The 17,377-nt window shown below is 40.4% G+C and overlaps 1 protein-coding gene across 3 annotated transcripts in view; it reads left to right on the forward strand.

The window, feature by feature from the left end:
- Positions 1–16,245, forward strand: part of GPBP1L1 (GC-rich promoter binding protein 1 like 1) — a 32,832-nt gene extending 16,587 nt beyond the window's left edge. For all 3 annotated transcript variants that reach the window (XM_041421605.1, XM_041421607.1, XM_041421606.1), the window contains exons 5-12: positions 353–636; positions 3,739–3,811; positions 4,943–5,136; positions 9,499–9,639; positions 13,104–13,262; positions 13,996–14,120; positions 14,987–15,089; positions 15,326–16,245. In XM_041421605.1, coding sequence (XP_041277539.1) covers positions 353–636; positions 3,739–3,811; positions 4,943–5,136; positions 9,499–9,639; positions 13,104–13,262; positions 13,996–14,120; positions 14,987–15,089; positions 15,326–15,472 — 1,226 coding nt within the window. In that variant the 3' untranslated portion in view covers positions 15,473–16,245. The remainder of the gene's footprint in view (positions 1–352; positions 637–3,738; positions 3,812–4,942; positions 5,137–9,498; positions 9,640–13,103; positions 13,263–13,995; positions 14,121–14,986; positions 15,090–15,325) is intronic.
- The last annotated feature ends 1,132 nt before the right edge of the window (positions 16,246–17,377 follow it).

The raw sequence follows: 17,377 nt of genomic DNA on the forward strand, positions 1-17,377 counted from the left end.
GAAGGATCAGAATACAGCCTGAGAGCAAACATTTTGAAATATTCTACAGAATGAGGACTTCAGCAGAATAGAAACATTTTCCCAAACTGTACCTTTTCAAAGCATCCTATGAGGAAGTTGTGCTATTCTCTTCTCTGCTGTGTGCTCAGGACTTAGGAGGTTTTCATAGTAGCTGTATGTGCATTGTGTAGCTTGATTTGTTTTCTGATATAATCACACAGTACTTAATAAGTTCAGCTCAGCAATTCCTTAGTGAGCACTGGCTGAACAACAAGAGAAACAACCTGATATTTCCAGTATTCTGCATACTGTTTTGATTTTTTAATTTGCATCCTTATCTCCTTTTGTTTAGACTGCTGGCATCAGCCGTCCCTTCTCCGCCATGATTCTGTAGATTCTGGTGTTTCTAAAGGAGCTCATGTTGGGCTTTCTGGCAGTCAGCCTGGCTGGCATGGTCCCTCACGGGGCCACGATGGTGTGAGCCAGCGTGGAGGAGGAGGAACTGGAGTTCATCGCCACTGGAATGGCAACTTCCATTCTCGGAAAAGTTCCGCCTTTCAAGAGAAGCTGCCTGTTGAATCCAGGGAAGAGAAGAAGGAAGATAAAGAGCATTTGCAGTTTGAGGAGGAAGATTTTGTAAGTGTGTAGCTTCTCACTAGAAGTGGAAGGTGTAAGAAATGGCTTTTCAGATCTTGTTTGCATTAGCATTGATAGGTGGTGAGGATCTAGAATTGCATTCCATTCCATGTTTGAGACACAACAAATTTAAGAAAATTGTTCCGGCACAGATAGGATGCTGATTGGTACCCAGAGCCCTCAGGACTTGAAGACCTGTTGGATTAGGGGGTTTGGCTCATATGTTTTGCCAAATGGTTATTGTGAACTGAAGGCATTGTAACATTCAAGCCAGATCTTCAGTGAAACCTGTAAGTTGACAGAGGAAGAGTAGTTGTGTTGAGTTCGTGGCTTTGCTTACAAAGCCTTTTTTTTGCTGCTAGAAATACATCTGTTCAGTTTATCTTCAGTCTGCCTGTTTCAGTCTTCCTGTCTCCTTCACTCTGATACGTGTTGGTGTTTGTGATAACCTTCCCAAGCTTGTTCATGACATGCTCAGACTTTAGCCGCCATCTGCCTTGAATCTTCTGGAACAGTGTTATCAGAGATGTTTTCCTCTCTCTCTGTTAATCTGTGGATCAGAGTTTCTTGAGCCATTTCTTCCATCAACATCTCCAGTTGACCAACTTTCTTCTTATTCAGCATTTTGATTCATGTGGTATTATCAGTGTGATAGTCTCTTACATCCTGGCTCTATTTTTACTGGAATATCTTTAGTTTTTCAAACTTTATCAAACAGTTCTTTAACTTACAGTTTTCATCTTACCATGTGCCTTCCTTAATGCTAATGCTTTGAGAGATGTGTACTTTTTCTGCTTTCTCTTTTCAGTTTAATTCTATTTCTCCTGACCCCTTAAGACCATGTGTTATTCTTTCTGCATCTATTTCTTGCTGTCCCTAGGCTCTTCTTGACCACTGTAATGACAGTATCCTCTGTAAGGTTCTGGTAACTGTGTCCCTTCCCCTAATGCAGTTCCTCTGTCTTCATCTTCAGTGCTAAAGCCTTTGCTGCCTCCTGTAATGAGAGGTTCTGGTACACTTGTATGTATCATCTTGAGGTTTTTGCTGTCTTGTTCAGCATTCGTCTCTGGAAGGCTGTTCACAGCTGAAATTGTTGTGGCACTTTGATGGCTTCTGCTCAGGCATTTACGAGTCAGAGTGAAATACTTGAATACCCACAGCTGCTTCAGGCCAAAATCTAGAGCCTACACTTAAATTGCCACAGGAGGTAGTTTGATTTAAGCTGCTGGGGTTTGAAGAGTGTTATATTATCAAGACCACGTGTTTTTCTTTCTGCATCTATTTCTTGCTGTCCCTAGGCTCTTCTTGACCAGTGTAATGACAGTATCCTCTGTAAGGTTCTGGTAACTGTGTCCCTTCCCCTAATGCAGTTCCTCTGTCTTCATCTTCAGTGCTAAAGCCTTTGCTGCCTCCTGTAATGAGAGGTTCTGGTACACTTGTATGTATCATCTTGAGGTTTTTGCTGTCTTGTTCAGCATTCGTCTCTGGAAGGCTGTTCACAGCTGAAATTGTTGTGGCACTTTGATGGCTTCTGCTCAGCCATTTACGAGTCAGAGTGAAATACTTGAATACCCACAGCTGCTTCAGGCCAAAATCTAGAGCCTACACTTAAATTGCCACAGGAGGTAGTTTGATTTAAGCTGCTGGGGTTTTTTTCAGTGAAGGGCCTGGGAAGTGATTGCATGCTCTTGTTCAGCTGCTGCTGCTTGGAGCAAGAGCCTGCATCACAGAGTGATTAACAGCTGGAGAGTGGGAATAAAGCTTGTGTGTGGATTTCTACTAGCTGATTTCTCCAGAATATTGCAATTCAGGCTTTCTATAAGCCTGTTTTTTTGACTGTCAGAAGTCTGTTGAAATCTAGAAATATTGCAATGATTGCAACTGGGCAAACTCTTGTTGTCTGTCTTGGTCTAAATCTTTCTTCCACGTACTTCATTCTCCTCTTCAGTGCCTTGATGAGTGCCTTCCCCAACTACATGGCTGTTTCTTCTCTAATTACTTCCCTCATTTTTAAGATGATAATACCACACGCTGGCTAGCAGCAAGCCTTGTTTAGTAGCTCCTGTACTGTCTCTGCCATAGTGGTGAAACTGATGTATGCTGTGGTTAAGTGTGTAGCTGTTAGGCCTGCGTGGCCTACAGCACTTTTCCTGAGAGGTCTGCAAAGCAGGCTGCTTGTAAGTGTGAGCACCCCTGCTGTACAACTGACCTGTAGCTAAAAATTGAAGCACTTAAACCGAGGACTTTCTGGAGACTGAGGCAGGAATTTAGGCTATGGTGTGACATTTTTTCCTTACTCTTATAGAACAGAACTACCTACTATTTCAGATGCTCACTATTAGAGAGTTATGCTGTCACCATAGTAACTGACACATGCAGAATTCATTAAAAAGAGGAAAAAGATGGCTGTATTTTGAACTGAGGTTATTTGGGACAGGGGAAGAGGAATAGCTAATCAAGAACAGTTGTCATTGAGTGCATAGATTTTCTTCACTCTGCTTTGAGCTTGGACATGTCTGTAGTTGTTCCACCAAGTTGAATTCTGAAACTGAATCTCATGTAAGTGCGCAGAGAGCACTGAGTCTGCATGCACTCTTGTCCTGAAAAGTGGCCTCTGAGGTTTGATACAAATTTAAATGTGGCTTTTTTTTGTTAGTAAATATATTCCTTTACATTATGAATCTAGTATTGCTTTGGGGTGTTTTTTTTAATTGGCTCATGTATAATTATTGTATTAAAATATTTACAAAATAGGGATAGATTCTTCATTTACTATTGATGTGGATTTTATTTTTTGAGCTGCTGGTCAAATACCTAATTTTTTTATACATGTACTGGTTAGTAGAATTTACTTAATTATAGTAGAAGACTAGAGGAGTTATCCTTGACCCTCTGGTAGTTCCATTGGAAATACAGCAGAAACCAGGGAGAAGGCAAGCTTGATTTTCAGATGTCTTGTGGCAAAGCACTCTCTTCCACTTCAGCTGCTGTTCAGAGAAATCTACCCATATTCTGGGTTCCTGGAAGCAAAATGTTAATACTGATTATATTTTTGTTATATGTGATATAACATTATATTAATTTACACTGCCTTTTTTACAGCCATCTTTGAATCCAGAAGCTGGGAGACAGAACAACCAGAACAAACCTTTAGGGACACCTTCTGGAGTATGGGGTAGGTAAAGGTTACTGTACACAATGCTGATAATGGAGCAGAAAGTTGTAACCAGTGTTTAAATGCTGGGTTTTTCACTCAAAAATATTGTAAAAATTTAAGTAAAGCAGACAGTTTGCTGCTTTCTGTCCTTTGCTGTTTTCCTCCCACAGTCTTCTCTAATCTCTTGGCCTTTTTGTCTATTTGAAACTGTGCTTGTCTTGTCAGAAAAAAACAGCCATTGGCAGTAATGTCACTGTTCTGTGTTTGCTTCCTGTCGTGCTGCAGTTACAGTTTCACACAGGCATCACTTGAAGGGCAGAGCAGATTGGCATGAACTAGACATTAGTTCCTGACTTGGGATCTTCATAGTGGAAATACAGCAAAGCTGTCATAGTTCTGTGCTTTGAGTTTAGTTGATTTTTTTAAACGCAGAACAGCTTTTGATCCTGATGTACTCCGTGAATCCATGCCTTTAAAAAAAAAAAGTGAAACAAGGTACCAGTTCTAGCAGTTAAACACAGATTTGTTAATAAGTAGTTGGATTAGTTGGGTTAGATACTGTAAATAGTACAAATGCAAAAGAAACTCAAAAACACTTCTTGCAATACTGTTGGGTTGTATTCTTTTTGCATGTTTGTCAGGTAGCTGTTGGTTTTGCTCAAAACCTAATGACAACATTTATGGGGTTTTTAGCTGTTTATACTATTAGTATTTTTTTAATTGTTATGCTCCTGAAAGTGTGTTTATTTGGCCTGAGAAACATTAATTGTTATTGTTTGTAAAAGCAGTGTGTCTTTTGCGGTATAGGTTAGGTAAATATTTTTGCTTTGTTAGTGAACTAATAAAGCTGATCCATGTTGCTCAAAAAAAAAAAAATGCTCATACTTGTTCTGATTTCTGTAGAATGGTGGAAGGCTGTTAACTGATGTCACTGTAGGTTTTTCCTTTCAGCATCCAGGGAGCTGTTGTGTTTAAATTAAAAAATATTGTGTTTAGATATCCTCTCAGAGCTGAAACAGAAGAGCAGCTGATGGCCTCAGAATCAGATGTGCAGTGTCTAAGATGGAGAAGGAGGAACTGGACCAGTGTACTGAAGCTTTTCTGAAACTGAATATTCGTATTTCAGAATCTCTTGTTCTGTTTTTACAGAAAACCCCCCTAGTGCCAAGCAACCTACCAAGATGCTGGTCATCAAAAAGGTTTCAAAAGAGGATCCTTCCGCCGCCTTCTCAGCTGCATTTACGTCACCTGTTTCTCACCTGGCAAATGGCAACAAAGCCACCACCATTGTCCCAAGTGTCTACAAAAATCTGGTTCCTAAACCTGCAGCTCCTCCTTCCAAGGTACATGGAGTTCCAAGCAAATTAGTGAACTGCAGATCAAAGGAATCAACCCCCCAACAAGTAGCAGGAGTTGGAATCCAGTAGTTTCTGGGCAGTAGCTTTTACAGTAGAGCTGGACTTGCTACTGAAGTTGTTGTTCTCTGCTACAATGCGTTTTGGGTTTGTCATAGGGAGAGCTAACCTCTGACTACACTGCAGTCTATTTGAATGGGTGTGCCCTCATGCATGAGACAAATCCTTATCTTAATAAGACAAAACGAGCACTGCTGGAGAGGTGGAATGTGTGCTGCTATGTGCCTGAACTGTTCACATGACTACCTTGAATAATCTTTATTGGGTTACAATACTTTGATGTGTCCAGAACAATAGAGGCTAAAATCAGATTAGATTGTAACATCCTGCAATTCAGGTGTAATTTAGTTGAGCCTTAAAAACAATCTGGAAAAGCAGTGGAGTTTGTACTATAGTTCTTTTACTGAAGGAAATACACTCCTGCTAAAAAAAAAAAAAAAAAAAAAAAAACGTGCTAAAAAAAAAAAAAAAGTCATTTTTTTTCCTTAGTTCTAGGCTTAGTCTTGCCCATTTTTCAGGAGAATCAACATGTATAGATGCATTAGAAATTTTGAAGGATTAATAGTGAAAGTATTTTAAAAGCTTAAAAAAAAGTGTAATTAATAGTGAAAGTATTTAAAAAGCTAAAAAAAAAAGTTAGCTGGATTATTCTTTAAAAAGATGTCCAACTACTTTGAGTTCTAAAATGTATTAATTACTAATGCTGGCTGTGACATTCTAACAAAATCTTCCCTATGATTACAGTGGAAAATTCTTACACACTTGAAAGATAAAAGCAAAATAAGAGACTCACAGCTTTTTTTTTTTAAGAAAGCAAGTTTAGAGCTTCTTTCCCTTTTGTAAATTTTTGCTAATTAAAGTTAAATTCTGGCAGCTACAGAAAAAATTGTAGTGGTTAAAATTATTATAAAATAGTCTTGTCTAAACACTTAATTTGACAGCTGATCTACTTCTTGGTGAGATGGGATAAATTGACCCCTTAGAAAGGGTGTTTATAAGTTTTTCATTCCACACACAGTTTTCCATCCATGTATGTTCTTGTTTAGAATAGGTAAACAAAATGCAGCTTCTGATGAGAAGGGAGCTCCTGTGGCCTTTATTTTTGCTTTTACAGATTGATAAAAGTGTTAGCTGGATTATTCTTTAAAAGATGTCCAAATACTTTGAGTTCTAAAATGTATTAATTACTAATGATGGCTGTGACATTCTAACAAAATCATCCCTATGATTACAGTAGAAAATTCTTACACACTTGAAAGATAAAAGCAAAATAAGAGACTCACAGCTTTTTTTTTTTAAGAAAGCAAGTTTAGAGCTTCTTTCCCTTTTGTAAATTTTTGCTAATTAAAGTTAAATTCTGGCAGCTACAGAAAAAATTGTAGTGGTTAAAATTATTATAAAATAGTCTTGTCTAAACACTTCATTTGACAGCTGATCTACTTCTTAGTGAGGTGGGATAAATTGACCCCTTAGAAAGGGTGTTTATAAGTTTTTCATTCCACACACAGTTTTCCATTCATGTGTGTTCTTGTTTAGAGTAGGTAAACAAAATGCAGCTTCTGATGAGAAGGGAGCTCCTGTGGCCTTTATTTTTGCTTTTACAGATTGATTGATACGTGTGTAGATATAGCCTGACCTGAGTTTAGTCTTGATGTGTGTTCTTTGAAACAAAAGGCCAGAGATACAGTTTCTGACCAGACTGTTAGATTGTCTCTGGCTTCAAAGTGTACAGAATTTTAGGGAAGCACAATGCATGCAGCTTGTCTGTGTTACTGGCTGTTGTACGCAAAGGTCATTTCTGAGGTCTGAAAGTTAATGCTGTACCAGTGTAGAGACTGAGAGATGAAAAGGCACTTCTGAAAGTTATGGGAATGTGTGTTGTTACTGCTGGTCATGATATACCCATTGCATTACAATGTAGAATTTGGGCATAAAAACCTGCTTAGCTAATGTAGCTGCTTCTGAAGCCCATGGACGGAGGTTTTTCATTAATTCAGTCAACGAGAGCTGCTCTCAAAGCTTTTGCTAACCATGTTCTGGAATTAGACTATGTAGGTTTTGACTCTTCAGATAAAAAGAATACATTATTCAGTACTCACAGTTGGAATAAAACTGACTATGATCTGAGGGTTCAGCATCCATCAAAATGTAGTGGTAGGGCTTTTTTTTAGCTTGCTCTACATGTTATCTAGTTCATTTGCATTCCAGATTGTTTATCTGTATTTAAATCAGAGATTATGGCAATATGTAGTGGTACCTGCCTGAGTTCCTTTTAGTGAAGTTTTTACTTCACTGAATCCAGTAGGCCTGAATTACACCTGGATTTATATGTGAAATATTGCAGTATTGATAACAAAGGAAATGTTCTTTGCTTAGTGGAAAAGGTATTAATTTTTAATGTGTAGCCCAAGAGATCAGTCACATTAAGCAGGCTATAAATATGTACTTAATGATTTAACTGCTAATTTCTAAGTGTTTACACACTGACATGGTGCTGTGATTGCTGTGTGATATTCCTCTGCGGTGGGGATTGCAGTGGGGAGGAATTACCAGCTGATGTCATCAACAGTGTTTTTGTTAATGAATGGTGACCATTAGCAAAACCCAGAGGTGGGTTAGCAGCATATCCTTAGCCAGAAAAGCTGTGTGCATTGGTGCCTTCTTAAAGTCACAGCCTTAAAGCAGCTGTCGTAGGATGCATTAGCCTGAAGACTTCTAGAAAGTTATCCAGGAATTGCAGTGCATACAGTAGTAGAGGAGTCAAAACATTCCTTTCCACAAAGTCAGCAGTATTGGAAAGCTGTCACAGGAAAACTGAATGAAAAATGGTTTTGTTAAGTTGTACCAAGTAGTTCAGAAAGGAAGAGAACTGATGGCAGTGAAACCAGTGTGTTCTTTCTGGCTAATGGAGATGGCCAATAGCTCACAGTCAGGCAATCCATGAAGGTCACACTCAGCCACGCAGGGAAAGCAAGAGGGGTCTGTCTTTGGATCTGTCTGAGCTGCGAGCTGCCCCTTTGTGGAAGCCTGGAGAACAGCACTGGGCAGCTGAGAGTGGGAATGGAACAGTGCAGCCCTGGAGCTGTGGAGAGAAACTTCTTGTCAGAGTCATACTGCACCCTAATTTTAGTACAGGCAATAAATACTGTGCAGATCAGGATATTTCTGAGGTTTGAAGGGGATGTTTTTAATGTGTGCTGTGAATGCCATAGAATCTATGATAGTGTGGGATGCTCATTTTTAAGTTAGAGGGAAAGAGTAAAGCTAATGGCCTCCTCATGCAATGTATTTTTTTTTTAATTCATAGAACACAGTAGACAGTGACAACATACTGAAATAGTGCTTCTGTTCTCATTGCTGGCAGATTGCAAGATCTGTTGCATCTCAGATTTAGCTGAATCCCATTTGTGCGTGAATTATTTTATGAGTGACTTGAAGCTGGCTTCAGAAGTCCAGTGGGTCAAAGGAACCTGTATGTTTTAATGTTCTGACAGTGTCTTGCTAGTGCTACTTAGTACACGTTTCTTCTTAGGATTGTTTTTGTAGAGACTCTCACTTCACAGTGTTTGTCCCTGAATGATAAGAGAGCTTCAAGAACAACATTCCAAGTAACAAAAACTTATCTTGAAGTCTTTGCTCTTCAGCCAAGTGGCCAGTATATTCAAAGGGATACTGCAGAGAGTAAAACAGCAAAACAGCAAGTGATCCTGCACTGTAATAAATTGGCTGCTTTTGCTTCTTTTTCTTGTTATTGTTGCTAAATTGGTGCAATGATGGACACTTTCAGGGCCCTAGGAAATAAATAATTTTCATTCTCACTCTAAACAAAACCGTTGCAAGATGATCTTCTTCACACAGGGAAACTTCTTGTCAAGTGATTGGAAGCCTTTCTTTGTGGTGTGCAGTGTTCCTCTAAGAAATGTCATTTTAATTGGGATTTTTTTTATTTCCTATATGTGGGTAGCTGTAAGGTGAATTGCATTACACAGTGGTGATTCCAATTAATGAAGGGCAATCCTGGATTTTCTCTGTGAGCTCTTAATGGTCTTTTACTGAAGGGTGGTGCCCATGGACCAGAATTGTGTGTGATTTGGAGAAAACAGAAGATTACCAGGGGAAAAACGATGGGTGTTGAAATAAAACTGTTGAGACTGTTTTTGAGAGGGAAGAAGAAAAGGAAATCCATACAACAGCCAGCACTGTGTTGCTTATTTATTTCAATACTTGCAAGCAACCCCTTCTCATGCCTTATCATTTACTGCCCTGTATTTTGTGTTCTCTTCAATACAGCCAAGCCCATGGAAAGCCAACAGAAGTGAACATAAACCAGGCTCGCTGTCCTCCACCCGTGACTCTGCCTTTACCAGTCCAGTGTCTGTAACCAAACCAGCGGTACTGGCAAGTGGCTCAGTCCTCACCTCTCCCAAAGAGGTAAGGGTTGGGCTTGGGGACAGGGTGGGAGCTGTTGTCACTATCACCTACTAGAGCATAAACATGATAGGGCCTCTCTGCATGCGGTACCTACCTTTGCACCCTTGAGGGATGACTCACTTGTACGTTCTTAGCACATTCTGCCACATCAGTGATACACTAGAAGAAATAAAAATGGGGTTTATCTGGTTGTAAAGCCATTGGTGTTTGTTCAACTGTATTAGAATTTCCTTCCAGAAAAAAAAAAGTACTAATGCTTTAAATGGTGTTGTGTAACAAGACACGCGTCAGCTTGGTGTTATGGGAGTGCAGATACCAAGAACTGATGTGAATAGGTAGGCAAATTGATTCCCATTATGTTTTTCTGTATAGGAAAGGAAGGGGAAGGAAGGTGATCTGCCTAATTTCCTTTCTCTGGAACAACAGCAGAAGCAGTCAGACCTGAGGGGGCTGAAGGAGTTTAACATGTGTACATATGATATTTCAGCCACAGTTTCTTTTTAATTTTGACATTGGAAGGAGGTAATCTGCTGAGATGGAAACTGACTTGCCCCTAGTTTTGGTCTGAAGTGTAGTGAGAACCTTGAAATACAAATGTCTTAATATTTCAGCTATAACTGTGACAGAGCACAAGAAAAAAAAGAACAAAAATAGAACAGACTGTGATAAATTCCTGGCCAATGCAGCTGCTCTTTACAGGTTCAACTTGATGATCTTGGAAGTATTTTCCAGCCTTAATGATTTTGTGATTCTGTAAATGATGATTCACAACATCTGAAATTAGCTCGTTTTAACTGTAGAATTGGGAGATTTTTCTAGTTGTGCACTTGTCTTGTTCTGTTATAGGCATTATTTCTAAAATAAGGCCTTGTCATCTTTATGATTTTCTGCTTTGCAGACTTTACTTTGCATCAGCCTGCGCTTTTCTGCCTTAGCCAGAGCTGAGTGTACAAGCAGTCATTAAAGGCAATAATTAATACACAGGCACCTGTCACTTTGACAGATAGATCTTACACTCTGTTTCTTTCCCTTACCTTGCTTTTCTCTCTCTTTAGGCCAAGTTCTTTGTGCTGCTGACAGCTTTCCTTCTGTGTAATGCACAGCACAGTATGGACAGTGTAAATATGTAAACTTAAACGGGCTTTCACCTCAGCAGACAGGAGAGAGGCATTCACTTTGTATCATACAGGAGTAATGCAAGTGTTTCCTTTACCTGCCCCCAAGGAGATCTTCTGTGAAACTCCAGTCAGTGAAGATGTTGGGTACCAACCTGAGAGCTAAACAGAAAGGGCATAAAAATTACTTCCAACTAAACTGGACACTTGTAATACATTTTTCTTTGAATCTGTTGGAAGATTTAGATTATGAAAACACAGGTCTGTGGCCAGCAGATAATACTGGTTGTCCAGGACTACTACACATAGTCTCTGGCTTTTTGTTTCTGAAAGGGGGCTAATGTGCCTCCTTCAGAAGTGGTAAAAATAGCATCTTTATTCATAAGAGACCACAGTGTGTTGAAAACTAGAAGGATGCCAGGCAGCGCTGGCCCAGTCCCCACAAGCCAGTCTAAGACAACCAAGCTTACAATACAGCCTGAGTTCTTAAAATGAATTCAGGATTACTTTTCTGGAAGAGTAGCCGTCCGTGTTACATAGACATCAGAACAAATCTGAGGTGATGTGTAGTGCTCTCCTTCATAAAAACCCAAACACCCCAAAAAAAAGCAACACCAAAAGACTGAGATGCCTGGATGTTTCAGTCAAAGGGCTAAGCTTACTTTAGAAGAGATGCCAGTTTACTATTTTAGTGCTAAAGAAGAATATTTTGTAAAACATAACCCTTCTGCAGAAAGTTATGCATAAAACCAGAATTGAGGTGAAATTCATTCCATTTCAGAAATCTGTTGTTACTAAATGTTAGCTGTAACTGTCTTCTCCTGATATGTAGAAATTAAGTTTATTACCTCAATAATTTATTAGAGATTGAAACAGCCACTGGCAAAGACTTCAAGTTCAGTATTTCAGATTACCAGAAGACATCTAATTTTAGTCTCCTTTGTTCATTGTTACCTTCTGTCACTGCAGTCAGACTAATAGTTACGTTGAGAGCTTAATTTCACTCTTGTGTTGGCTTTTTATCCTGATAGTTGCTGTCACTCGTCAGGTCTGTTACAACTGCTGATTTCTTTCTTACTGTGTTGAATTAGATGAAATCTGAAAGGTCTGCCTGAGAAATTCCTTCCAGGCTGCACTTACTTCCTTGCTGGCGTTATTTCACACCAGTGTTTCACATTCAACAGCCATTAGAAATATAAGCAGCCATTGCTGCCTTGTTTTTGGTCTAATTCCATTGATCTTTGCTCAGAGCACTGAGTGTGATAAAAATTCTTGGCACAGGAGATTCATTTTGAAGAGCCAGAATTTGCAACCTTCCCCCGCAGCTTAAAAAAAGTGTGTGGGGAGAAAAACACTACAAACTTCAGGAAATTTTACTGGTTTAATCTTGTTTTTTTTTTTTAAATCAAAGCATGTACATGAAGAAAAAGTAGTTTTGTATGCAAGATTCTGGTGTCAGTTATCCATAATAATGATTAAATTCCTCATTGTTTTAGAGTAGCCAAACATGATCTCCAGCAGGAGGAACTTTCCCATAACATGTTCTTAGATTCCTTTTGTGTGCCCAGTCAAAACATGGAGCAGATAAAATTGAAAGCTCACCTTGGTTAGCAGCGCTCCTAATTGCAGGATCATGGCCAGATACTGCCAGTGGGCCTGGTTCACAGACTCCAGATTAAGCAAGCTTAAACGTTGTGGAAGAGCACAGGAGGTTTCCTTGTGTTCCTGCATTGAGCAGATTTCCCACAGGCTCCAGGGCTGTCCGTGTCTGGCTCCACACTGAACCATCTGGGCTGAGTGTACAGAGCCAGCAGTTGGCAGCATTCTCTCCAGGGGAGGATTCCAAGGCTGTGGCTGCCTGTTCTGCACCCAGTTGTGGTTAGTTAAGGATGTGACCACTCCCTGAAAGGAGATTACCTCCCCATAGCTTAATTTCAGGGTAGAGTCTGTCAGGATGACTTAAAACGCAAATTTGAACTGAGTCTTAATTTGCTAATTTTTGTAGGGCAGGAATTCTGCATGAAGCTTTTTGCCCTAATTCTGTGTTGTAGGCACCAGCTTGCCTGAGAGAGTTACATTACAAAGGAACAAAATAAACATATTCATGGCCATGTGAATTGACTCCTAGGGCAAGAAAAGAAATTGAGTCGATAATAATAGATGGGAGAAGTGAATGTGCAACACACATTAGTATTTTGAAGGGAATTTGGCATTAGGTTGGGATTTTTTGAGGGGTTAAGAGCCACCCAAAGAACTGATGAGTGTTGGAGAGGTGTAAGCACAGCCACTGAAGAGGCCTGAGGTTCGCAGCAGTGCAGTTTGATGTCTGTGTTCTCCTTCCCTGTGCAGAGTCCTTCCAGCACCACCCCTCCCATTGAGATCTGCTCCTCACGCCTGACGAAGCTGATGCGCCGGACCACTGATAAAAAGAGCGAATTCCTGAAGGCACTGAAGGATGATAGAAATGGGGAGATAACAGAAAACAGGGAATGTGACAAGCTGGATGATGTAAGATCGCTGTCCTTGCTGTGCATACAATCACTACTATTGAAGGAGTTGGGGCTGAAAAAGCCCTGAGCAGTGTATGTAATTCAGGCTCCGGAAGAGGAAAGGAATGACTCCCACTGCTCTGGCACATGTGCCTGTGGAAGTAGTGCAGTGATGGAGGCAGATATGTAGCACATAGTGAAAAGCAAGTGGATAAGTAATAAATGAGGTGGAAGGGAAGGTCACAGATGTTGAAGGTAATCTAGATTTGTTTTGCAAGGATTCTCTAAGGAGAGGAACAGTATAATTTTTTAACATCAAGTTGCTTTCCAACTTCCCTGTCAAACTGCATTCACAGAAAAGTAGAATTTTGTGCTTGTGAAAGCTGCAGGAAAGTGGCTCAAGCCTCAGAGGCTCAGACCTCCAAATACATAGATCTGTGCCTTAATGTGTATTTAAAGTATGTCCTTAGGAGCATTTAATTTTCATCGTTTTCTTGCTGTCACTCTGAGCTGCTGGTGATGGCTTTGCAATGCCAGCACTCACTCCCTTGGCACAGCAGCACAGGCCACCAAATGTCCTTCGTCCTGTGTTGTCCTGTCACAGCCAGGTACATGTTGCTGCAGCTTCTGTAAAAAACACTGGCTCAAGGTGAAAGGCTTGGCTGGACTTTCAAAGGCAGAAGCTTGAACTTGGAACTGTGCTGTTGGCACGGTCTGTGCAAGCACACTTTGATGGTTTTATTTTTCTTTAGATGGAGAGCAACAGCACACCAGAACCAAAGGAAAACTGGGAAGAGAACTGCCATCAGAATGGCCTTTCTCTCCCTTTGCCGGAGGAGGGGGAAAACCTCTCCCATTCATTGGAAGCAGAACACAGGTGAGTAAATGGCAGAATAAAGTGTGTGGAGTAAAGGAGGGTGAATCCTTGGGCTGTGTGAGGAGAAGGAAACAAAATTGAAGAAAACTCTGTTTTTGGGAAGCAGCAGTAGCTGTGTTTGTATGGGGAAGGAGGTGTGTGGGCCTTGTGACTAGTGCTGGAGTGGGTGGGGTCTTATTGAAAGTAAAGCAAGACACCAATGAGAGATGAGCCAAGGCTTTACCAAGGTCTGTAATTAAATTCCAGTGCTTCTTTAATGCCACATCCCCATGTGTTAATAAGGCTGCCTAGAGATATTTATCTGCCCACAGTGGGAGTCAGCATGAACCAAGGGTGATTCTGGTTAATTTGCAAGCAGGTGTCCTAAATGTAATGATTTGAAGACACACACCACACTTTATTTGCACTTGGAATACTCCTGTGCTCCTTTACATGCTGTAAAAGTGGAGGAGAGTTGGGAAAATATTTACCTGGTATCTCAGGCTGTATCTCACGTCAGTGAGTAAGCAGTGTGAGCATCTGGTGCAAGCAGATAGTAAGGTTCAGGAGATTCTGAGCTGTGATACTGGCTTGGTTGCCTCATGTCCTCCTTCAGTGTCCTTGAGTTAGAATTTCAAATCCCTGCCTTCCACCAGACTGGTTACGTACCCATTGTACAGGGCTGCTGATGGTCAAATATTTGTAAAGACATTGAAAAATGGTGGGTAAACACAAAGGATTGTTGAAGTGTGTGATAGGGAAGATTCCCTGATGAATTTGGAGTGATTTACTACAAAAACCTTGCTTTTCATGGACAAAGTGTTCCTTTCTTTGCCATTGTTCCCTTGCTTTAGTTCCCATGCCCCTTTTATTTTCTCCACAATCAGGTTATTGAAAGAAATGGGATGGCAGGAATATCCTGAAAATGATGAAAACTACCTTCCCCTCACAGAGGATGAGCTCAAAGAGTTCCAGATTAAATCAGAGCAGGTATGTTTACAGCTCTTGCTACTTGTGACTGCTCTTATTCCTCTCCTTCTCAAGGGCTTGTTTTTAGGGGTGTTCAAAAGGACCAAGCATTTAAAGGAGACTGTAGTAGAATGGATTATTCTGCATTATCCGTGTGCATACACAGTTAAATGTGGCATTCATGTCCACCACAGAGGGTTGGTAACAGTTACTCTCCACACTTCTGCTCAATTTAAAACTTACTTTCATTCCTACAGCGAAGAAGAAACGGATTTGGGAAGAATGGATTTCTTCAGGGCCGCGGCTCCAGCCTGTTGTTCCACTGGGGAAGCACTTTTAAAACAAAGATTGAGGACTCAGACACAGAAACAAGTAGCAGCGAAACGTCAGATGACGATGCCTGAAACTGGGCACAATAAAATTAAAATAAATAAAACCAACCCAATAAACTCAGTTCATAGTTCAACACGTGTTTGGGGTTGTATAAACTAAACAGAGTTTATTCTGTCTCCAGTCTGTTCAGTTTTTTCTTTTGTTGTTGATACTTCATGCACAAGGGAAATAATTGTATCCCAAAGAAGAGAGAAATTGGCTTCTTTAGCTTTTTCTTTTGGTTTTGCCCTAATGCTTACTAGAAGTTTGTGCAGCTAGCAAATTTTGACAAAAATCCCTTGTGGGGCAGTGCACAAGTTCAGTCGTGTGAGCAGGACACAAGTGGCTGACTGATCTCTGCAACAACAAGCTTCTAACAGTGCCGCCGCATTGCCCAGCGCGCGGTAACGGTGTGCTAAAACAATCATTGTCGATGACAAAATGGCTTTTGAAGTTCTAATTATGTTAAATTAATGCTAATAACATGAATATTTTATTTTATTTTATTTTTTTTGGCGGCTCGGGGAGCTTCATCACTTAACCAGGCGTTTGTGGTTTTCTTTTTTTTTTTTTTGGGTACAGCTGTAAAATATTTGGATATAGGAATTGTTTGTGTTCTTCTTCTTGCAGCCTTGATATTCAGGGTGGATTGTAAAATATAAATTTTTTGTGAGATTTCAAAGATTAAGATTATTTTGATAACATTATTTACAGATTTTAAAAAGTGACTATCACATTGAGTCTGTATGAGGGGGAAAAACTACTGCATCAAAAATAACTAACTTGGAATAAATATTTTGCATCAGTTTGCCAATTCTAATTGTCTTTCTTATGTAAGAGGAGCTTTCCTCTAAGGGACCTGCAACTTTGGGGGTTCAGTAGCACTGGGGATAAAAAGTTTCTTCTCCCACTCTATTTTTCCACTTGGCAAACATCGCTGTAGTGCTCAGACTGCAGGAGCTGAACTCTTCCTTTAAGAAGGGAGAGAGAGAACAATGCTGAGATGACAGTCCATGTTTGGGGATTTTTTTAAAGAAAATAATTCAAAATTACCTTCTACTAAAGCAGTTTGCTTTTTTTTCCGCTTCATACAAAATGGTGAAGCTCGACCGGTCGGTGTCACTTGTTCCTAGTGCAATGCTGCTGTTTATGTTCACAACGTGGCAAGGGAATGTCTGAATCCAAAGCTGTTTTCATTGAAATCTTTTTTAAAAATTCATGAAAACATTTCTATTAGATTAAAAAGAATTTTACAAACAACTCAGTTGTGGCCTAAGCTATTTTAGTGTCTGGTGTAAGTTCACCTTGTGCACAAATGTTTTGGATTGGAAAGTGCTCTGGGGGTTGTGCAGGGGGGTTGGACAGAGTCACACAAAAGCTCGGGGTTTGTCCCAAGGTTGTGCCTGTGTGTTCTTAATCTACTCCTGGCCAGGCTGAGAGGACAGAGGTGTAAGAAAATGATAATGTTTACTCCTGAATCTTTGCGTCTGGATTCAAGGGCACACGCTCAGCATTATCAGGTGCAGCCCTGCTACCTGTGCCTCCAGCTCCTGCTGGCTCTGCCGTGAACCCCAGAGGAGAGGGGCACTGGGGCATTTCTTCATCCCTGTGCTCTGGAAACCAGGGTCCAGGGGCTGAGGCTGCCTGATAGTGCTTGGGCAAGTGCTGGGGCTCCTACATGACTTTGCACAAACCGTCTTGTTCTTTCTGAATATTCAACCACTGCTTTTGTCTGGAAGAGCCTATCCATTTTTTGTTTTGTTTTTTCAATTTAATTTCCTATATCCCTTTAAACCAAGGTGTGCAGATCTGCATGCACTGATCTCAAGAAATGGGGTAAATTTAAAAACTCCTTCACCTCAGATCCTGCTGACAGCCATTTGGAATGGGGGAATTGGATTGCTGAGCACTCTGGAGTGGGACCAGCCTGCCCTGGG

The sequence above is a fragment of the Onychostruthus taczanowskii genome, unplaced genomic scaffold (assembly GCF_017590055.1).
Source record: "Onychostruthus taczanowskii isolate IOZ18803 unplaced genomic scaffold, ASM1759005v1 scaffold7, whole genome shotgun sequence".
In the NCBI taxonomy this organism is placed as follows: domain Eukaryota; kingdom Metazoa; phylum Chordata; class Aves; order Passeriformes; family Passeridae; genus Onychostruthus; species Onychostruthus taczanowskii.